The 23,843-nt window shown below is 42.1% G+C and overlaps 2 protein-coding genes across 3 annotated transcripts in view; one reads left to right on the forward strand and one right to left on the reverse strand.

Annotated features, from left to right (window-relative positions):
• NUDT22 (nudix hydrolase 22) overlaps positions 1–13,925 on the reverse strand; it is a 37,334-nt gene extending 23,409 nt beyond the window's left edge. For both annotated transcript variants that reach the window (XM_067472480.1, XM_060758423.2), the window contains exons 1-2: positions 13,819–13,925; positions 13,625–13,704 (exon numbers count right to left, since the gene is read on the reverse strand). In XM_067472480.1, coding sequence (XP_067328581.1) covers positions 13,625–13,704; positions 13,819–13,881 — 143 coding nt within the window. In that variant the 5' untranslated portion in view covers positions 13,882–13,925. The remainder of the gene's footprint in view (positions 1–13,624; positions 13,705–13,818) is intronic.
• Positions 13,926–23,843, forward strand: part of DNAJC4 (DnaJ heat shock protein family (Hsp40) member C4) — a 37,379-nt gene continuing 27,461 nt past the window's right edge. Inside the window, exon 1 of the mRNA XM_060758424.2 lies at positions 13,926–13,996. The gene's annotated coding sequence lies outside the window, so the exon portion shown is untranslated. The remainder of the gene's footprint in view (positions 13,997–23,843) is intronic.

Consider the following 23,843-nt stretch of genomic DNA (forward strand, 5'->3'; position numbering starts at 1 on the left):
TCTTTACTCTCGTGGCTTGTTCTTGGTCTTGCAGCTCTTCTGATGTCTGAGGTGGAGTATCCATTGGTCTGGAGAGCCCAGTTGAGGTGGTTCAGTTCATCTTGGAGGAGGTGGGGTTATTATTATTATTAATATGTTTATTGATACCCTGCTTTTTCTCTCACAGAATCCAATAGTTAGAGGAGACATCAAGATGCATGACATACAGTGGTATAGTAAAATGGCATCCCTTTGTATAAAATCAAGATTGGATTATTATAGGCATTACAGAAATGTACAGCAATTCAAAAAGAGAGAGAGAAAAAGCCATCGTTCGACTGCATAATACTGCCTAGCTTCCTAAATCTACATTTTAACGGCTAAGAGCTTTCCACCATTAAATCAGATTGGCTTTTGACCTTATAATGGATGTTGCAAGTTCGGAAGGACATGAAAAACAAGCGAGCCCCTGGGCCAAGAGTTATAAGATTATAAGACTGTGATTTAATTATGGAGCAAAGGCTTGCTGGCTCACTCTGGCAACAAGCTGCAATCCAATCTTCCTCACAATTGAATGGAAATCGCTTCCAGGAGAGAAAGGCCTGTGTCATCTTAGCTGCCAAGGAGAGTCAGATGGATGGACTCGTTAAAATGCCTTTTGGTTGATTTAAAAAGGTGCCTCTGATGAATCAGGAGGTTTTGAAATGCTTGCAATAACAGTAATAACACAGCTCCCAGCAAAATGCTAAGCTTGTATCCGCATCATATGAGATCAGTTAGGATCATACCATTGCCACGGATTTTGAAATAAAAAATACCCTTTTAAATGTAGGAAATTTAACCTTAGTCTTCAATTCTGGCATTCTGCAGTATAGGGGAAAAAAACTAGAAAATAGTTTCCTAAAGTCCAGTTTTGTCTAAAGCAGGCATGGGCATACATCGGCACTCCAGGTGTTTTGGACTTCAACTCCCACAATTCCTAACAGCCAGTAGGGCCTGGAGGGCCAAGGTTTGCCCACGCCTGGTCTTTGCTGTTGTTCATTCGTTCAGTCGTCTCCGACTCTTCGTGACCTCATGGACCAGCCCACGCCAGAGCTCCCTGTCGGCCGTCACCACCCCCAGCTCCTTCAAAGTCAATCCAGTCCCTTCAAGGATGCCATCCATCCATCTTGCCCTTGGTCGGCCCCTCTTCCTTTTGCCTTCCACTTTCCCCAGCATCATTGTCTTCTCCAGGCTTTGCTGTCTCCTCATGATGTGGCCAAAGTACTTCAACTTTGTCTCTAGTCTCCTTCCCTCCAATGAGCAGTCGGGTTTTATTTCCTGGAGGATGGACTGGTTGGATCTTCTCGCAGTCCAAGGCACTTTCAGAACTTTCCTCCAACACCACAGCTCAAAATCATCTCTCTTCCTTTGCTCAGCCTTCCCTAAGGTCCAGCTCTCACATCCGTAGGTTACTACAGGGAATACCATGGCTTTGACTAGGCGGATCTTTGTTGCCAGTCTGATGTCTCTACTCTTTACTATTTTATCGAGACTGGACATTGCTCTCCTCCCAAGAAGGAAGCGTCTTCTGATTTCCTGGCCACAGTCTGCATCTGCAGTAATTTTTGCGCCTAGAAATACAAAGTCTGTCACAGCCTCCACGTTTTCTCCCTCTATTTCCCAGTTGTCAATCATTCTTGTTGCCATAATCTTGGTTTTTTTGACGTTTAGCTGCAACCCGGCTTTTGCGCTTTCTTCTTTCACCTTGATTAGAAGGCTCCTCAGCTCCTCCTCGCTTTCGGCCATCAGAGTGGTGTCATCTGCATATCTGAGGTTGTTAATGTTTCTTCCAACAATTTTCACCCCAGCTTTGCATTCATCCAGCCCCGCACATTCTCGCATGATGTGTTCTGCATACAAGTTAAAAAGGTTGGGTGAGAGGATGCAGCCTTGCCGTACGCCTTTCCCAATCTGGAACCAGTCTGTTGTTCCGTGGTCAGTTCTTACTGTTGCTCCTTGGTCCTTGTACAGATTCCTCAGGAGAGAGGGAAGGGGGCTTGGGATGCCCATCCCACCAAGAACTTGCCACAATTTATTATGATCCACACAGTCAAAGGCTTTAGAATAGTCAATGAAGCAGAAGTAGATGTTTTTCTGAAACTCCCTGCCTTTCTCCATTATCCAGCGGATATTGGCAATCTGGTCTCTCGTTCCTCTGCCTTTTCTAAACCCAGCTTGAACATCTGGCAACTCTCGCTCCATGTATTGCTGGAGTCTTCCTTGCAGGATCTTGAGCATTACCTTCCTGGTAAATTACGCCTGGTCTAAAGCATGTAAATATGAACAGGAATTAATAACATAACACTTTTGAGAATGACTATGAAAATCCAGTGTGAAGACAGCATTCAGTGTGAAGACTCGAGTATAAGCCGAGGGTGGGAAATGCAGCAGCTACTGGTCAATCTATATAAATAAAAATGTAAAGTTCGTTTCTGGGATTAACATAACTAAAAAACCACTGGACAAATTGACACCAAATTTGGACACAAGACACCTATCAGGCCAACAAGTAAATAAAAACATTGAAAAACACAGCAGAAGAGCCTTAAAAAGCCAAAAAAAGAAAAATATACATTACGACTCATGCACAAAACCACATATATACACAAACACACATATATACACATATACACAAATATATACAGACATATATACACACACAAAACACATATACACAGAAAGGGAGAAGGAAGGAAGGAAGGAAGGAAGGAAGGAAGGAAGGAAGGAAGGAAGGAAGGAGAGAAGGAGGGAAAGAAGGAAGGAAGGAGAGAAGGAGGGAAAGAAACAAATAAAGGTAGAGAAGGAAGGAAGGATAGAAGGAAATTAAAAAGTGAAAGAAAAAAGGAAAGAGAGAGGGAAGGAAGGAAGGAAGGAGAGAAGGAATGAAAGGGAGAAAGAAGGAGGGAGGGAGGGAGGGAGGGAGGGAAGGAGACAAGGTAAGATGGAGCCAAAGACCAAAGGAAGCGAGGAAAGAAACAGATAGAGAAGGAAGAAAGAAGTAGGGAATGAAGAAAGGAAAGAAAAAGAGCGGAAGGAAGGAAAGAGGGAGGGAAGGAAGGAGAGAAAGAAAGGAGAGAAAGAGGGAGGGAAGGTTTGCCACAGCAACGCGTGGTGAGCACTGCTAGTCTATATAAATAAAAATGTAATGTTCGTTTGTGGGATTAACAGAACTCAAAAACCACTGGACGAATTAATAATACTAATACTACTAATACTACTACTACTACTACTAATAATAATAATAATAATTTTATTTGTACCCTGCTACCATCTCCCCAAGGGACTCAGTGCGGCTTACATGAGGCCAAGCCCACAGCACATCAATAAACAAAGGCAATAACAAATAATCAATACAAACAGTTAAAATAAAAATCAAAAACAAAAATACACAATAAGCAATAAACAATAACAATAACATGCAGCATTTAAAAACCTATGGCCAGGCAAATTTGACACCAAATTTGGACACAAGACACCAAACAACCCAATGTATGTTCTTCACTCAAATAAATTGATTTTGTCATTTGGGAGTTGTAGTTGCTGGGATTTATAGTTCACCTACAATCAAAGAGCATTCTGAACCCCACCAACGATGGAATTGAACCAAACTTGGCACACAGTTCTCCCATGACCAACAGAAAATAATGGATGGCTTTGGTGGGCAGCGTCCTTTGGTTTTGGAGTTGTAGTTCACCTACATCCAGAGATCACTGTGGACTCAAACAATGATGGATCTGGACCAAACTCAACACGAATACTCAATATGCCCAGATGTGAACACTGGTGGAGTTTGGGGAAAATAGAATCTTGACATTTGGGAGTTGTAGTTGCTGGGATTTATAGTTCACCTACAATCACAGAGCATTTTGAATCCCACCAACGATAGAATTGGGCCAAACCTCCCACACAGAACCCCCAGCAACGCATGGCAGGGGACGGCAAGTAATCTATCTATCTATCTATCCATCTATCTCTATATATATGTACACACATACACACACACATACTCACACACACAATATACTACATTATCCCCGGTGGCACAGTGGGTTAAAGCACTGAGCTGCTGAGCTTGTTGATCGAAAGGTTCGATTCCGGGGAGCGGCGTGAGCTTCTGCTGTCAGCCCTAGCTTCTGCCAACCTAACAGTTCGAAAACATACAAATGTGAGTAGATCAATAGGTACCGCTCCAGCGGGAAGGTAACGGCGCTCCATGCAGTCATGCCGGCCACATGACCTTGGAGGTGTCTACGGACAACACTGGCTCTTCGGCTTAGAAATGGAGATGAGCACCACACCCCAGAGTCAGACATGACTGGACTTAATGTCAGGGGACTACCTTTACCTTTATTATAATATTATACTATTAGTATAGTGCAGGAGACAAGGTGGAACTGTCTTCTGGCCCTCTCTCTCTTCACTTTGGGAGGAAAGGCTAAAGATCTTGTGAAACGTCAACTCCCAGGATTCCAGTGGCACTCAACTGGTTAGTGAGAAAGAACAGAAGACAAGTGCAAGTAGCCCTGTGTCTAGCAATGCAACTACTCAAGCTGAAAGGATATTCACCTGGAGAAAGGTCTGCGCAATGGAAGGTAAGAAGAATTGAAAAGGGAAAGCTGTAAAGATGGAACGTGCAGACATAGCCATGTCTGGAATTGAAAGACCATGTAAATAATAGATGTATACTACTAAGCCTAATTGACAGGGAATCTGAAGAACTCTGGACAAAAGCCAGGGATAATCTCAGGAAAGAAGGCAAAAAAAGACTATCCACAGTGAAAAAAGAAAGAAAATCCTCTTTGGGCAAAAGATGAGACTCTTCAAATGAAGAGCAGACAAGGAGCAAAAGGTCAGAATGCTCAATGCGAGTGTTCAATGACTTGGTCATAGGGACAATGAGGGCTATGATAGGAATGAATGCAAAGAAATAAAAGAAGATAAGGTAGAATGAGCCCTGAGCAAGCATCTGTCCCAAGTGAAAAGTGATATATTCTGAGCCAGAACCCCATGACTCAAACCAATTCTTAAGTTCAAAAATGATATCAACAAAGCTTTGACTGAAAGTAGTGGAAAACAGGCAGAAATAGCAAGTTATATGTATTAAGTAACTGATAACAATGTGTACTTAATGTCAAAATTAAATGGCTGATTGACTAAGGTAGATAGGCATGTACACGTCAAAAATATTGTAACCTGATTATATTTGCCACAATTTGCTTTTCTGTTATGTACCATAACAACAATAAACAGTTTTATTATATATATAAAAGAGAGGAAAAAATGATATCAACAAGATGAACTTATATAACGAGTTGTCGAAGGCTTTCATAGCCGGAATCACTGTGTCGCTGTGAGTTTTCCAGGCTGTCTGGCCATGTCCAGAAGCATTCTCTCCTGACATTTCACCCACATCTATGTCAGGCATCCTCAGAGGTTGTGACTTCTGTTGGAAACTAGGCAAGTATCTGTGGAATGATGTCCAGGGAGAGAGAAAGAACTCTGGTCTGATTGTTGAAATTGGCCACCTTGATTAGCATTTAATGGTCTTGCAGCTTCAAAGCTTGGCTGCTTCCTGCCTGGGGAGAATCCTTTGTTAAAATCAGAGTAAACAAATAAATAAAGAGCAACACTCAAAAAACAGGGGAATTCCTCCATAAGAGAGATGGACGAATTATCTTTTTTGATGAGGAAAAATACCGGAAAATCGATGAAAAGGACAGATTGGTCCCCCTTCTATGATTATGAAAAGATGAGAAGAAAAATGGAAGACAAGAATACATAGATTGGATTAAGAAATATTTATAGAAGATCCTGAGGCTGGAGTGGAAGTCATTTTAAGAAGTGTTGAGAGGTGTTGGTGATGCGTGTTCTTTTCCTTTTTGTGTGTTTTTTTCCCTCTTTTTTGCTTTTTCTCTTTTCGGGTTTCCTACTTTCCTATCTTCTTTTTCTTTTTTTTTCTTTTTAATCTCTGTGTTTGTTTTGCTCTGTTAGAATTGTAATACAATGGTTGCTGATGACACGATAAATAAATTAATCTTCTATATTATTGTTCTCCCTCTTTCCTTGTGTTGATGTTTGAAATGTTTAATAAATTTTTTAAAAAAATCAAAACGGGAATTCCTGACATGAAACAATTGGGGCCACCCAACACCTCCCAACAAAGGATTCCCCCAGGCAGCAACCAGCCAAGCTTTGAAGCTGCAAGGCCATTCAATGCAATCAAGGTGTCCGATTGCAACATTCACAGTTGTCTCAATCAGACAAGAGTTCTTTCTCCCACCCTGGACATTATTCCACAGATAAATAAACCCCACTTAGTTTCAAAAAGACCTCACAACCTCTGAGGATGCCTGCCATAGATGTGGACTAAACATCAGGAGAGAATGCTTCTGGAACATAGCCATACAGCGCGGAAAACTCACAGCAACCTATATTATATAACACACACAAACAGAGATATACACACACACAGTATATATCTCCCGCTTTTTTTCTACCAAAGGAGAATCAAGGTGGTTAACCATAAAAACAATGACAATGTGAGAATTAAAACCTAACACATTTAAACATTAAAATAGAATTAAATTTAACCTTCGTTTTTATTTATTTATTATTATTTACATCATTTATATTCCGTCCTTCTCACCCCACAGGGGACTCAGGGCAGATTACAGTGTACACATATATGGCAAACATTTAATGCCAATTTTGACATACAACATATACAGACATACACAGAGGCTATTTAATTTTTTTCTGGCCGCCAGGGAGCTGTCGCTTTCATCGTCCATCTGAGACACTGATGAAGCACTTCCGCATTCCCCGCATGCTTCCCCACTGGAATGCTTTGCTGGAGTTTTTTTTATGGCCTCATAAATTAGTTAATTTAGCCTCCCCACACTTTAAGGTGGTACCTAATTTTCCTACTTGACAGATGCAACTCTCTTTCGGGTTGCAAAGGTCGACAACAGGCTACACAATTGGTTGGAAACCCACTCCAACTTGGGCTGGCTTCGAATTCATGACCTTTTGGTCAGAGTGATCTTAATGCAGCTGATAATCAGCCAGCTGCACCACAATCCCGGTTTTTAATTTTTGTGGTTTGAAATTTTACCTTGGCATTTTAATGATGATATTTTTAAATATATTTTAACTTAATCAAGTTTGAATGTGTGTTAGCTTACTATTATGGGAGTCCTAGGATAGTGATTATTGTCTATTTGTGTACGTTTCTGTTTTTGTTTTTAATGTTGATACGGTCAGTGGACTAATCAATAAACTTTGCTTGCTCAAGGTGAAAAATGGAATTAAACACAGAAATATTAAAAATACATAGTTAAAAGCAATAAAATCAATAAAAACATAAGACATGTCCATAGAAGGGTGACCAAGACTATCAACAGTCTGGAAACTAATCCTTCTGAGGAACAATTAGGGAGCTGGATATGTTTAGCTTAAAGAAGAGAGGACTTAGAGGTTTTTATTTGTCGTGTCAGGGCAACCAGTCAATTATTATTACATTTCTAACAGAGCAAAGCAAACAAACAAACAGACAAAATACAAAATTTGTGAGTTTGGTAGTTGATTAAATGTCCATTGACCAGTATCTGGCCATTTGGAGTGCTTCTGGTGTTGCTGCAAGAAGGTCCTCCCTTGTGCATGTGGCAGGACTCAGGGTGCATTGCAGCAGGTGGTCAGTGGTTTGTTCTTCTCCGCACTCGCATGTCGAGGATTCCACTTTGTAGCCCCATTTCTGAAGATTGGCTCTGCATCTCGGGGTGCCAGAGCGCAGTCTGTTCAGCGCCTTCCAAGTCGCCCAGTCCTCTGTGTGCCCAGGGGGGAGTCTCTCATTTGGTATCAGCCATTGGTTGAGGTTCTGGGTTTGAGACTGCCACTTTTGGACTCTCACTTGCTGAGGTGTTCCAGCGAGTGTCTCTGTAGATCTTAGAAAACTATTTCTTGATTTAAGTCGTTGACGTGCTGGCTGATATCCAAACAGTTGATGAGCTGGGGATGTCTCTGCTTTGGTCCTTTCACTATTGGCTGCTACTTCCCGGCGGATGTCAGGTGGTGCAATACCGGCTAAGCAGTGTAATTTCTCCAGTGGTGTAGGGCGCAGACACCTCATGATTAACATTAAGATCGTCTGGGGAGGCCCTGCTCTCGATCCCGCCTGCGTCACAGGTGCGCCTGGCGGGGATGAGAGACAGGGCCTTCTCAGTGGTGGCACCTCGGCTATGGAATGCCTTACCGGTAGACATCAGACAGGCACCTTCGTTGCTGGCGTTTCGGAGAAAGGTCAAGACTTGGCTTTATGAACAAGCGTTTGGTTAAACAGTGCAACTGAACATAGGAAGACGGTAAATGGAACATAGGAATGGCACAAGGATTATGAGAACGGATCTGATTTCACTGAGGCGTTATGTATGTTTTTGTTAATTGTTGTTGATTGATGTTGTTGATTTTGTTGTTGCATTTGTTGCGTTTTTTAACAGCACTGACATTGTTGTGATAACTTGTACCATGTAAACCGCATTGAGTCGCCTGTTTGGGCTGAAAAATGTGGTATAGAAATAAAGCAAATAAATAAATAAATAAATGATAATGCGGCATGTCTCATTAAGAGCCACATCCACTGTTTTAGCGTGGTGAGATGTGTTCCACACTGGGCATGCATACTCAGCAGCAGAGTAGCACAGCGCAAGGGCAGATGTCTTCACTGTATCTGGTTGTGATCCCCAGGTTGTGCCAGTCAGCTTTCGTATGATATTGTTTCTAGCACCCACTTTTTGCTTGATGTTCAGGCAGTGCTTCTTGTAGGTAAGATCACGGTCCAGAGTGACTCCCAGGTATTTGGGTGCGCTGCAATGCTCCAGTGGGATTCCTTCCCAGGTGATCTTCAGAGCTCGGGATGCTTCTCTGTTCTTGAGATGAAAGGCACATGTCTGTGTTTTAGATGGGTTGGGGATCAGCTGGTTTTCCCTGTAATAGGCAGTAAGAGCACACAGAGCTTCAGAGAGCTACCATCTCAAAGCTCCCTGCTTGAGCAGAAACGGCATGGTCGTCAGCATAGATAAAACTCTCTGTCCCTTCTGGCAGTGGCTTGTCATTTGTGTAGAAGTTGAACATGGATGGAGCAAGCATGCTCCCCTGAGGCAGGCCGTTCTTCTGTTTCCGCCATCTGCTTTTCTGGCCCTGGCCCTCAACAAAAAAGCTCCTGTTTTGTAGCAGGTTTCCTATGAGGTGGGTGAGGTGGTAGTCCTTTGTGATATTAGGTGATCCTAGGTGATAGGATTTTAAGGGATGTCCTGCAGAATATTGCTTCCTGATGGCCCAGAGAATAGGGCACTAACTAGTGGATTCAATTACAAAAATGGAACCTTTTGTGACATGAAAACAAGATATTCTTGCTCAGAAGAATCATTCTCATGCAGCCACAGATGTAAATTTTTACAATCACGGCTATCAATTGACTTTGGCTTGCTCCCTTTTGAATCTAGCTTTAAAACCTTTGTCAAAACCTTTGCCTCCGCAGGACAATTATGGTCTGTTGTAACACCATCCCCAAATCCCAGGATAAGAAGTGTGAATGATTGATGGGCAGCTTCCTTGCCTGGCTGGCTGGCAGGTTATGTCACAATTTAAAGCGGAGGGAAGAAAATAGAAGCAGAAGAGCTCATTCGGGCTCCCAACGAAGAAAAGAAGGCGAGACCAATGAATCTGATTAGAACTTGGACAGCATTAACAAGGAGATGGATGAGGCTGCCAAAATGGATCAAGAGGGAGATTCTTTGTGACTATACACCGAGGAGTTGGCTGGCTTGATGCCTTGTCAGCCACAGTGTGTGTCAGAGTGTTATGCTTTTCTAAAGGGGGTCGGGTTCTTTATGTCTGGCTAGCTTAGGGTTTGTGTTTTGTAATGATATTTATTATTACTAAAAATAATGGTAGTGTTATGACAATAGCGATAGTTCTATCTCCAGACAGGAATACAAAGCAGTACTTTCTCTGTCCCTCGGTTAATGAGACATCTGGCTGATTTTAGGGGCCTCATCACACTAGAGAAAAAAATCCAACTGAAATCCGGTTTCTGCCTCCTGTAGAATTCTGGGGTTTGTAGTTAAGGGGGAGCCTTTAATACCATCATTACATTACAAACCCCAGAATTCTGCAGGAGGCAGAAACCAGATTTTAAATGGATTTTTTCCCTCTAGTGTGATGGGTTTCCATGGCAACTCTCTAGTGCACTGGTTCTCAACCTGTGGGTCCCCAGATGTTTTGGCCTTCAACTCCCAGAAATCCTAACAGTTGGTAAACTGGCTGGGGTAACAGTTGGGTCTTTTCTGTGAGTCTTTAGGGACCTGTTCGGGAAACACCTGGCTCTTTTCTGTAACCCTCTAGTGACCTCTTGGGATAGCAGGTGGCTCTTTCTTGCATCCTTCTAGTGACATCATGGAGTAACAGCTGGCTCTTTCCTACAACCCTCTAGTGACCTCTTGGCATAACATCTGACTCTCCTGCAACCTTCTAGTGAAATCATAGAGTAACAGCTGGCTCTTTCCTGCAACCCTCTAGTGACCTCTTGGGGTAACATCTGCTTCTTTCCTGCAACTTCTAGTGACCTCTTGGGGTAACATCTGATTCTTTCCTGCAACCTTCTAGTGACATCATGGGGTAACTTTTGTGACATGAAAACAAGATATTCTTGCTCAGAAGAATCTGGCTCTTTCCTGCAACTTTCTAGTGACCTCTTGGGATAACATCTGGCTCTTTCCTGCAACCCTCTAGTGACCTCATGTGGTAACAGCTGGCTCTTTCCTGCAACTTTCTAGCGACCTCAAGAAGTAACAACTGGCTCTTTCCTGCAACCTTCTAGTGACATCACATGGTAATAGCTGGCTCTTTCCTGCAACTCTCTAGTCTAGTGATTTCATGTGGTAACAGCTGGCTCTTTCCTGCAACTTTCTAGTGATCTCTTGGGATAACATCTGACTTTTTCCCACAACTTTCTAGTGATTTCATGGGGTACTGGCTCTTTCCTGCAACCTTCTAATGACTTCATGGTGTAATAACTGGTTGTTTCCCGCAACTTTCTAGTGACAAGAATACAAATAATTCATTAGTTGTAACTAGTTACTAACAAGCTCTCCAGCAACTGAATGCCATTAATCCCAAATAGAATTCCTAGCCTCGAAGGAGGGGATTAGAGGGGCTTGGTATGTGTGAAAAACAAAATTGTTTTTCAACCCATTTGTGCTAAATACCCCAATGTCATTGTGGTAATAGTTCCATTCAGAAAAAGATTTCCCCTGCATACATGAAGCTGTGTGTAATCTGATTAGTAATTGGCACTAATTAATTCTAATCTCAGTGGGAAACACTTTAGGGAAACAGATAATGGAGGAAGGGGACAGTGATTCATAGTATTCATACAAGGTACTTTAACAATTTTCAAAGGGGAAGGGGCCATATACTCAGACTGCCATGGCTCCTTTCCCTTTTTAGAGCAATTTAGGCCACACCTACACTGCCTTTATAATGCAGATGGAACTGCATCACATGGCCATATAATCCAGTTCAGTGCAGTTAAACTGCATTATTTGACTCTACACCAGTAGTTCCCAACCTGTGGGCCGCGAGACCTAAAATATGGTTTTCTGTGTGCAAGCAGATGGTAACTACGGGATGGCATATGTTCTGTATCAGAAGCTAGAGCTGATGTGGTCTATCCAATGCAGTTTTCTGAATCTGCACCCCAAAATAACCAAACAGAATCCAAAGTTGGCTAAAAACTGATTCGTAACCCTTTTGGTACTAATGTTGGAGAGAGTTCCCTGGTCAAAAAAAGGTTGGGAACCACTGCTCTACACTGACCATGTAATGTTTTATATGACCATAAAAATATGAGGTTAAAAAGAATAAATATGAGGTAAAATAACAAAAATATGAGGTAAAAATAAAAAAAGAGATTAAAATAAATATATCAGGTAAAATAACCAAAAAGGAAAAAGTAATAAAATATGAGGTAAAATAATAAGAGGTAAAATAATAAAAATATGAAGTAATATAACAAAAAATAAGGAAAAAACAAAAATATGAGGTAAAATAATATGAGGTAAAAAGAATAAAAATATGAGGTAAAATTACAAAAAATTAAGGAAAATCATAAAAATATGAGGTAAAATAATATGAGGTAAAAAGAATAAAAATATGAGGTAAAATTAGAAAAAAATAAGGAAAATCATAAAAATATGAGATAAAATGAGGTAAAAAGAATAAAAATAGGAGGTAAAATTACAAAAAAATAAGGAAAAATCATAAAAATATGAGGTAAAATAGTAAAATTATGAAGTTAAAAATAATAAAAGCATGACATAGAATAATAATATATGAGATAAAATAATAAAGTTATGAGGTTAAAATAATAAAAATATGCAACAAAATAACAAATAAAATCAAGGAAAAATAATTTTAAAAATGAGGTAACAGCAAAAAAAGGAATAACAGAGATATGAGGTAAAATAATAAAAAATATGAGGTAAAATAATATGAGGTAAAAAGAATAAAATATGAGGTAAATTTACAAAAAAATAAGGAAAAATCATAAAAATATGAGGTAAAATAGTAAAATTATGAAGTTAAAATAATAAAAGCACGAGGTAAAATAATAATATATGAGGTAAAATAAAAAAATATGAGGTTAAAATAATAAAAACATGCGGCAAACTAAGAAAAAATAACAAACAAATAAAAAATATGAGGTAAAATAATAAATTATGAGGTTTAAAATAATAAAAATATACGACAAAATAACAAATAAAATTTAGGAAAATAATAAAAAGATGAGGTAAAAGCAAAAATAAGGAATAGAAATATGAGGTAAAATAATATCAGGTAAAAAGAATAAAATATGAGGTAAATTTACAAAAAAATAAGGAAAAATCATAAAAATATGAGGTAAAATAATAAATTGTGAGGCTTAAAATACTAAAAATATGGGACAAAATAACAAATAAAATTTAGGAAAAATAATTTTAAAAAGATGAGGTAAAAGCAAAAAAATAGGGAATAATAAAAATATGAGGTAAAATAAATAATAAAATAATATAATATGGGGTAAAATAATAAAAATATGAGGTAAAATAAAAAAATAAGAAAAAGTAATAGAAATGAGGTTAAAATAATAACAATATGAGATAAAATAACACAAAATAAGGAAAAAATAGTAAAATATGAGGTAAAAATAATAAAATTATGATTTATTAACAAAATCAAGCATTAAATAGCAAAATATGAGGTAAAATAAATAATAAAATATAACATGGGGTAAAATAATAAAAATATGAGGTAAAATAATAAAAATGAGGTAAAATTAGAAAAAATAAGGAAAAGTAATAGAAATGAAGTAAAAATAATAAAAATATGAGGTAAAATAACACAAAATAAGGAAAAAATAGTAAAATATGAGGGGAAAATAATAAAATTATGGATTTATTAATACAATCAAGCCTTTCAAAGCCATTTCAAGGCCTTCCCTTCACTCCAAAGGCACATATGGGGTAGGGCTACTTACTTATTTAGTAAATAAATTAAAACCACTGACCTTCGTTGAGAAGGAAACAAACAAAAGCCAGGCCAATGAGTACAACTCTTCCAGGCTTCAGTGCTGAATGAAGGGGAAAGCTGTAAGTCAACCAGAGAGAGAGTTTATTAGCTTGGAATGGCAGGCAACATGAGGGTATATAATGTATTATTATTATTATATCACAAAGTATTATTCCTGTGGAGAACACATACTGTGTGTGTGCTGCAGAGGCTCCAACTGACAACTAGGCCAAGGGAAACTGAGGAGAAGTTCATCTCCGAGATGCCCGGATGTCGCTCCTTTTCTCCCCCTCCCTTCCCGAAAGGGGCGGGGCTTACTGGCAAAAGGAGAGTTAGCCTCAAAATGGCGGCTGCGACCCGCGCGCCGACTGTAAGTTTCCATGGCAACCCACCGGGTTTCCCTTTAACCTGTCTCCTACAATGGTGGTGGTTTGTTATTGTTGTTCTCCTTTGGCTCCGTTGCTTCCCGTTTTCAAGTGTGTTTTATCTGTTTTAAATTGTGTTTACCTCTCTCTTCTCTCCCCCTTTTCCCCAGTTGTGGCCAAACTGGGATTCGAACCCCGTTTTCCAGGGTCGTAGGCCGAGGCTCAAACCACTAGGCTATGCAGCTTCCCTCTCTACTTCATTTCCCAGTCCAACCCTAGTCTGACAGGCAAAGAAACACCATCAAAACCCTCCTGACAGATGGCCATGCAGCCTCTGAATCATAGAACACTACAGTTAGTATCCCAAAAGCCATCCAGTCTAATTCCCGTCTGACAGGCAAATGGACACCATCAAAACCCTCCTGACAGATGGCCACGCAGCCTCTGAATAATAGAATCCTACAGTTGGGATCGCAAAGGTCATTCAGTCCATCAAAACCCTCCTGACAGATGGCCTCCTACAGTTGGGATCCTAAAAGCCATCCAGTATAATTCCCATCTGACAGGCAAAAGGACACAAACAAAAAACCCCTGACAGATGGCCATGCAGCCTCTGAATCATAGAATCCTACAATTTGGATCCCAAAGGTCATTCAGTCCAACCCTAGTCTGAGAGGCAAAGTGACACCATCAAAACTCTCCTGACAGATGGCCATGTAGCCTTTGAATCATAGAATCCTACAATTTGGATCTCAAAGTCTAATTCCTGTCTGACAGGCAAAAGGACACCGTCAAAACCCTCCTGACAGATGGCCATGTAGCCTCTGAATCATAGAATCCTACAGTTGGGATCACAAAGGTCATTCAGTCCAACCCCATTGTGACACGTAAAGAGACAACATCAAAACCCTCCTGACAGATGGCCACACAGATGGCCAACTCCCGTATCACCGGCAGAGACACCATCAAAACCCTCCTGACAGATGGCCATGCAGCCTCTGAATCATAGAACACTACAGTTAGTATCCCAAAAGCCACCCAGTCTAATTCCTGTCTGACAGGCAAATGGACACAATCAAAACCCTCCTGACAGATGGCCATGCAGCCTCTGAACCATAGAACTCTTCACATTGGGACTCTGAATCATGAAATCCTACAATTGGGATCACAAAGGCCATCCAGCCCAACCCAGTGTGACAGGTAAAGAGACAACATCAAAAGCCTCCTGACAGATGGCCACACAGCCTATGGATCGTAGAACTCTTCAAATTGGGATCCCAAAGGCCATCCAGTCTAATTCCCATCTGACAGGCTAAAGGACAAAATCAACCCCCCCCCCCCCCCCGAGAGATGGCCATGCAGCCTCTGAACCATAGAACTCTTCACATTGGGACTCTGAATCATAAAATCCTACAATTGGGATCACAAAGGCCATCCAGTCCAACCCCAGTGTGACAGGTAAAGAGACAGCATCAAAACCCTCCTGACAGATGGCCACACAGCCTCTGGATCATAGAACTCTTCAAATTGGTATCCCAAAGGCCATCCAGTCCAACCCCAATGTGACAGGTAAAGAGACAACATCAAAACCCTCCCGACAGATGGCCACACAGCCTCCGGATCATAGAACTCTTCAGATTGGAATCCCAAAGGCTATCCAGTCCAACCCCAGTGTAACAGGTAAAGAGACAACATCAAAACCCTCCTGACAGATGGCCATGCAGCCTTTGAATCATAGGATCCTACAATTTGGATCTCAACGTCTAATTCCCGTCTGACAGGCAAAAGGACACCGTCAAAACCCTCCTGACAGATGGCCACACAGCCTCTGAATCATAGAATTCTTCAAATTGGGATCCCGAAGGCCATCCAGTCTAAACCCAGTGTGACAGGTAAAGAGACACCATCAAAACCCTCCTGACAGATGGCCACACAGATGGCCAACTCCCGTATCACCGGCAGAGACACCATCAAAACCCTCCTGACAGATGGCCACGCAGCCTCTGAATCATAGAACCCTACAATTTGGATCCCAAAGGCCAGCCAGTCTAATTCCCGTCTGACAGGCAAAAGGACACAAACAAAAAACCCCTGACAGATGGCCACACAGCCTCTGAATCATAGAACTCTTCAAATTGGGATCCCAAAGGCCTTCCAGTCTAATTCCCGTCTGACAGGCAAAAGGACACCATCAAAACCCTCCTGACAGATGGCCATGCAGCCTCTGAGCCATAGAACTCTTCACATTGGGACTCTGAATCATAAAATCCTACAATTGGGATCACAAAGGTCATCCAGTCCAACCCCAGTGTGACAGGTAAAGAGACAACATCAAAACCCTCCTGACAGATGGCCACACAGCCTCTGAATCATAGAACTCTTCAGATTGGGATCCCAAAGGCCATCCAGTCTAAACCCAGTGTGACAGGTAAAGAGACAACATCAAAACCCTCCTTACAGATGGCCACACAGCCTCCGGATCATAGAACTCTTCAGATTGGAATCCCAAAGGCTATCCAGTCCAACCCCAGTGTGACAGGTAAAGAGACAACATCAAAAGCCTCCTGACAGATGGCCACACAGCCCCTGAATCATAGAATCCTGCAATTTGGATCCCAAAGGCCATCCAGTCTAATTCCTGTCTGACAGGCAAAAGGACACAATCAAAACCCTCCTGACAGATGGCCACGCAGCCTCTCAATAATAGAATCCTGCAATTTGGATTCCAAAGGCCATCCAGTCTAATTCCCGTCTGACAGGCAAAAGGACACAATCAAAACCCCCCTGACAGATGGCCACACAGCCTCTGGATCATCGAATCCTATAATTGGGATCCCAAAGGCCATCCAGTCCAACCCCAGTGTGACAGGAGGGTTTTGATGGTATCTCTTTGTCAAACCGGATTTGGACTGAATGACCAATTGCGATCACAACTGTAGGATTCTATTATTCAGAGGCTGTGTTGCCATCTGTCAGGAGAGTTTTGATGGTGCCTCTTGCCGGGCAGACTGGGGATGGACTGAATGACCTTTGCGATCCCAACTGTAGGATTCTATTATTCAGAGGCTGTGTGGCCATCTGTCAGGAGGATTTTGTTGTTGTCTCTTTACCTGTCACACTAAGGTTGGACTGGATAGTCTTTGGGATCCCAATTATAGGATTTTATGATTCAGAGGCTGCGTGGCCATCTGTCAGGAAGGTTTTGATGGTGTCTCTTTGCCTGTCACACTGGGGTTGGACTGAATGGCCTTTGGAATCCTATCCAACTGTAGGATTCTATGATTCAGAGGCTGCATGGCCATCTGTCAGGAGGGTTTTGATGGTGTCTCTTTGCCGGGCAGGCTGGGTTTGGACTGGATAGCCTTTGGGATCCCAACTGTAGGATTCTATGATTCAGAGGCTGCGTGGCCATCTATCAGGAGACTTTTGATGTTGTTCTTTGCCTGTCACACTGGGGTTAGACTGGATGGCCTTTGGGATCCCAATTATAGGATTCTATGATTCAGAGGCTGCGTGGCCATCTGTCAGGAGGGTTTTGATGGTGTCTCTTTGCCTGTCACACTGGGGTTAGACTGGATGGCCTTTGGGATCCTATCCAACTGTAGGATTCTATGATTCAGAGGCTGTGTGGCCATCTGTCAGGAGGGTTTTGATGGTGTCTCTTTGCCGATTAGACGGGATCCCAACTTGAAGTGAAGATAAAAAGATAATCTGGGATATAGGGTGGTGTAGATCCAGCCTAAGTGTTGTGTCTTCTATTTCTCCCACTTGAGATTAATTTTGCAAGTTCCTTGTGGAAGAGAGAGCTCCTTCCTCTGGTTCATGGACATGCAAGTGACCTTCTTCGGCCAGGGATTAGCACCAGCCAAAGGAAGTGTTGATCCCGGGCCTGGAAAAAGGAGAGGTGGTTGTCCTGCTGCCAAGTGTTGGGGTCAACATGCCTGACATTGAACATCCCTGGGAAAGGCTTCAGAGTGCATATATAAACCCTGGCCGGTTTGCAGGATTCAACCCCACCGAATGCATTGGGTTTGGGACTTTATTTTGGGGCAGATTGGGCACTTTATTTGAAAGAGTTAAATTTCCAAATGCTAAGCAAGGAGCTTTGAATGAAATTAACAGCAAAAAGAGCAACACGGAAGAAAATGTTTTTAAGAAACAAGACGTCATACAAAGTTCAAGCCTACATAGGAAGTAGTTGTGTTGTGGTTAAGCCAAAGGTTGTGGTTAAGCGCAGAGTCTGCAGGTACAAGAAGGTACTTTCCATCAAAAGCTCAAGGGAGAGGGGCTAGAAAGAGAATACTTTCCATGATCAAAAAAAATGTTCTTGTTTACTTTAGGGCAGTGGTTCTCAACCTTCCTAATGCCGCAGCCCCTTTGTACAGGTCCTCATGTTGTGGTGACCCCCAACCATAACGTTATTTTCGTTGCTACTTCATAACTGTAATTTTGCTACTGTTAAGAGTCATAATGTAAATATGCAGGATGTATTTTCATTCACTGGACCAAATTTAGCACAAATACCTGATACGCCCAAAATTTGAATACTGGTGGAATTGGGGGTGATCGATTTTGTCATTTGGTAATGCTGAAGTTGCTGGGATTTATAAGTAAAGGTAAAGGTTGTCCCCTGACATTAAGTCCAGTCATGTCTGACTCTGGGGTGTGGTGCTCATCTCCATTTCTAAGCCGAAGAGCCAGCGTTGTTGTCCGTAGACACCTCCAAGGTCATGTGGCCGGCATGACTGCATGGAGCGCCGTTACCTTCCCGCCGGAGCGGTACCTATTGATCTACTCACATTTGCATGTTTTCGAACTGCTAGGTTGGCAGAAGCTAGAGCTGACAGCGGTAGCTCACGCCGCTCCCTGGAATCGAATCTGCGACCTTTCGATCAGCAGCTCAGTGCTTTAACCCACTGCGCCACCGGGGGCTCCTGGGATTTATAGTTCACCTTAAATCAAAGAGCCTTCTGAACTCCATCAATGATGGAATTGAATCAAACATGGCACACAGAATTCCCATGACCAAGAAATCCTGGGAAGGTCTGGTGGACATTGACCTTGGGTTTTTGGAGTTGTAGTTCACCTACATCCAGAGAACACTGTGGACTCAAGCAATGATGGATCTGGATCAAACTTGGCACAAATACTCAGTATTCCCAAATGTGAACACTGGTGGAGTTTGGAGAAAATAGACCTTGCCATTTGGGAGTTGTAGTTATTGGGATTTATAGTTTACCCACAATGAAATAGCATTCTGAACCCCACCAACGATAGAATTGGACCAAACTTTCCACACAGAACCCCCATAATCAACAGAAAATACTATGTTTTCTGATAGTCTTTGGCGACCCCTCTGACACCCCCTCGCGACCCCCAAAGGGGTCCCGACCCCCAGGTTGAGAAACACTGCTTTAGGGTATATAACGGTGTTCAAAAGCCAAGGGGGCGCAGCAGTCACTTGAAAGGTAGCATCTGTGTATGCTGCCAGGCTGTCCGTCTTCTTCATGAAGAAACTAAAATAAATCTTGTTTTTTGATCTTTTTTGGGGGGGACTGTCTCCTTTGTTACATTCTCCCGTGATGTGGACCTAAGGGTCTCTAACATATTTACCCCAGTTGCTTGCTTTGCTGCAGCAGCAATGCCATGCTTCCGAAGCCAGGTTTTCCTATTCCCTTTTGTTTTGTTTGCTTGGCTTGCTTTGGAAGGCAAGCCATGCGTGAAGTTTGCAGCGGCTTGCTCATTTCCCTCCTGTGCGTCCCTATGCCATCAGCCCAGGGACGCACATAGACGGCAAGGGAGGTGTGCGTCTCCCATCTCCATCAATGGGACGTGACAAGGGAGGGGGTCCCTGGGCGGTTGCTGTGGCAACAGATCAACTGATTGACAGGGATGCAGATGGAAAACTGCGTCCTTTATAATTTGGCCTCTTGATTAAGGTTCTGCTCGACTGGAGACAGCTAGCCGTCTGCTTTGGGTGCCTCAAGGTCGATGCTTTGAGTCTCCTTTTGGAGAGAAAACACAGGGTCTAAATAAAAATATTAATCTATATAAATAAAAATCCAATGTACATTCGTGAATGACCTCAAATCTCCCAAAATACTTCACCAATTACGTCAGAATTTGGACACAACGTAGCTTTCAAACAAGCGAAGGATTTCATGTTTTCGCATATTTACTATTATATATATGTAACACCTGTGACAGGTAAAAACATGCTTTGCATCAAAGTCAGCGCCATCTGCTGGACGGCCAGGATTATTAATTAATTAATTAATTAACGACATTTATATGCCGCCCTTCTCACCCCGAAGGGGACTCAGAGCGGCTTACAAGGTATATATACATACAATATATTATTAACATAGTATAATATCAGTTTTAAATATTGCTATATTGCACTATATCAATTATACTGTAATATTATTAGTAATATTACATGTAATATAAATATATAATTATAGTATCATATTATTATTAGTAGTATTATATTGCATTACATTACAATATTATAAATATTATATGTGTATACAATATATTATATATTATATTATAACATATTATTAGAATAGCACAGGAGACACAACAAGATTGTGTTCGAAACACAAGATGAGTCCACAGCAGACATTCTGCTGGGTGTTGTATTGGATCACACGTTGGACACTTCCCTAGTGTCTAGGACTGTTGGCGAATAATTTGTGCAGATCCCAGTAAGGTTGCCTTCTGCAGCTGGAGGATGGTAATTTTGTCACCGCCGATTGTGTTTAAGTGCAGGCCAAGGTCTTTAGGCGCTGCACCCAGTGTGCCAATCACCACTGGGACCACCTTGATTGGCTTGTACCAGAGTCTTTGCAGTTCGATCTTTAAATCTTCTTAGTTGCTTCTCTTCATCCCGCTGTCACCTGGGATTGCAACATCGACAATCCATACTTTGTTTTTTAACACGATCATGAAGTCAGGTGCTCCAGAACATTTTATGGTTTGTCCGTTTGGCATCACTATGCCCTTGCTGTGAGTAATTTTCCCTTTCTTCGATGCCACTGTGGCACATTTGTCTAGGCCGAACTCCATACTGATGTCAGTGTTGAAGATTCTGACTGTGTTGGTCAGTGACTGGATTTCTGTTTCTGATTTTCCATAAAGCTTTAGATCATCCATGTACCGCAAGTGGGAAATTTTTGGTGGATTTCTTGCTGTTTGGTAGCCCAGGTTTGTTTTCTGTAGAATGACGGACAGAGGGACCACAGCAGTGGTGACAGTGAGTGACCCTGGAAAATTCCTCTCTTGATGTTAACAGTTCCATAGCTTTCGTTGCCCACAAACAACTTAGTTTTTCATTGTTTCATTGCATTTTCGGTGAACTTTCTAATATTTTCACAAATCCCGCTATTTATTTATTTATATGTCAGGCAACCAAACAATTGTATTACATTTTTGACAGAACAAACAAACAAACATTCAAAAGACACAGAGTTTGCAAGCTTGGTAGTTGATGAAATGTCCTTTGACCAGTATCTGGCCACTTGGAGTGCTTCTGGCGTTGCCGCAAGAAGGTCCTCCATTGTGCATGTGGCAGGGCTCAGGTTGCATTGCAGCAGTGGTCTGTGGTTTGCTCTTCTCCACACTCACATGTCGAGGATTCCACTTTGTGGCCCCATTTCTGAATGTTGGCTCTGCATCTCGTGGTGCCAGAGCACAGTCTGTTCAGTGCCTTCCACGTTGCCCAGTTTTCTGTGTGCCCGGGGGGGAGACTCTCATTGGGTATCAGCCATTTATTGAGGCTCTGGGTTTGAGCCTGCCACTTTTGGACCCTCGCTTGCTGAGGTGTTCCAGTGAGTGTCTCTGTAGATCTTAGAAAACTATGTCTTGATTTAAGTCGTTGACGTGCTGGCTGATACCCAAACAAGGGATGAGCAGGAGATGTCACTGCCTTGGTCCTTTCACTATTGGCTGCTACTTCCCGGCGGATTTCAGGTGGTGCAATACTGGCTAAGCAGTGTAATTTCTCCAGTGGTGTAGGGCACAGACACGCCGTGATAATGCGGCATGTCTCATTAAGAGCCACATCCACTGTTTTAGCGTGGTGAGAAGTGTTCCACACTTGGCATGCATACTCAGCAGCAGAGTAGCATAGCGCAAGTGCAGATGTCTTCACTGTGTCTGGTTGTGATCCCCAGGTTGTGCCAGTCAGCTTTCTGATGATATTGTTTCTAGCACCCACTTTTTGTTCATGCAGTGCTTCTTGTAGGTCAGAGCACGGTCCAGCGTGACTCCTAGGTTTTTGGGTGCGCTGCAATGCTCCAGTGGGATCCCTTCCCAGGTAATCCTCAGAGCTCGGGATGCTTGTCTGTTCTTAAGGTGAAAGGCACATGTCTGTGTTTTAGATGGCTTGGGGATCAGCTGGTTTTCCCTGTAATAGGCAGTAAGAGCACCTAGAGCTTTGAAGAGCTTCTGTTCAACCATCTCAAAGCTCCCTGCGTGAGCGGTGATGGCACGATCATCAGCATAGATGAAGCTCTCTGTCCCTTCTGGCAGTGGCTGGTCATTTGTGTAGATGTTGAACACGGATGGAGCAAGCACGCTCTCCTGAGGCAGACCGTTCTTCTGTTTCCGCCATCTGCTTCTCTGGCCCTGGAACTCAACAAAGAAGCTCCTGTTTTGTAGCAGGTTTCCTATGAGGCGGGTGAGGTGGTCGTCCTTTGTGATATTCTACATTTTTCTCAGGAGGAGGTGGTGGTTCACAGTCTCATAGGCTGCTGACAAGTCTATGAAGACAGCTCCTGTGATCTGACCCCGCTGACATCTAGACATTTGCTAATCCAACAATGAGTCAAATGCTTTTTTGTAATTAATCCAAGTTGTATAGAGGTTTATTATTATTACTATTATTATTATTATTATTATTATATAGATTAATACCTATATTTATATAAATAAAAATGTAAATGTTTGCTTGCTCAAAACCTTAAATCACCCAAAACACTTCACTGACTGCTTTGAAATATTGGCACAATCCATCCACAGAGCCAGCCAGTAAAGAAAGCAGGCAAAGGTTACCCTGCCTGTGTTTGCACAAATCTGAAATAAAAATATGTTTAGGATAAGGCATTGTGACCTTTCTCACTGAGGTTGTATGGCTGAGTGGGGACTTGATCCACGATTTCCGTTCCCATCTCCTAATATTTAGAAATAGGAGTCATATTCACGTTTGGATATGGAAAAGCAGTAGACGGGAATTGGTATAATATGGTTCCAATTAAACATTTGTTACCGTCATGTGCCATCAAGCCAACTCTGACTTATGGCAGCTCTATCATAGGGTTTTCTTGGCCAATTTCCTTTCTAGATTGAGTTTGCCATTGGTTTCCTTTTCAGACTGAGTCTGGATCTACACTGTCGTATAAAATCCAGGTTATCTGTTTTGAACTGGATTGTATGGCAATGTAGACTCATACAATCCAGTTCGAAGCAGATAATGTGGATTATTTTATTGGTTTTCCCTATTATAGGCAGTAAGAACACCTAAAGCTTTGGAGAGCTTCTGTGCAACTGCTTGAGCGGTGATGGCATGATCATCAGCATAGATGAAACTCTCTGTCCCATCTATGGGTTATCTGCTTTGATAACCGGGATTGTGGCGCAGCTGGCTGAGTGTCAGCTGCATTAAGATCACTCTGACCAAAAGGTCATGAGTTCGAAGCCAGCCCGGGTTGGAGTGGGTTTCCGGTTTGTTCAGTGTCTTCCAAGTCACCCGGTCTTCTGTGTACTCAAGAGGAAGTTTCCCATCTGGTATCAGCCACAGATTGAGATTCCGGGTTTTCGCCTGCCACTTTTGGACTCTTGCTTGCTGAG

The sequence above is a fragment of the Anolis sagrei genome, chromosome 12 (genome assembly GCF_037176765.1).
Source record: "Anolis sagrei isolate rAnoSag1 chromosome 12, rAnoSag1.mat, whole genome shotgun sequence".
NCBI lineage: Eukaryota > Metazoa > Chordata > Lepidosauria > Squamata > Dactyloidae > Anolis > Anolis sagrei.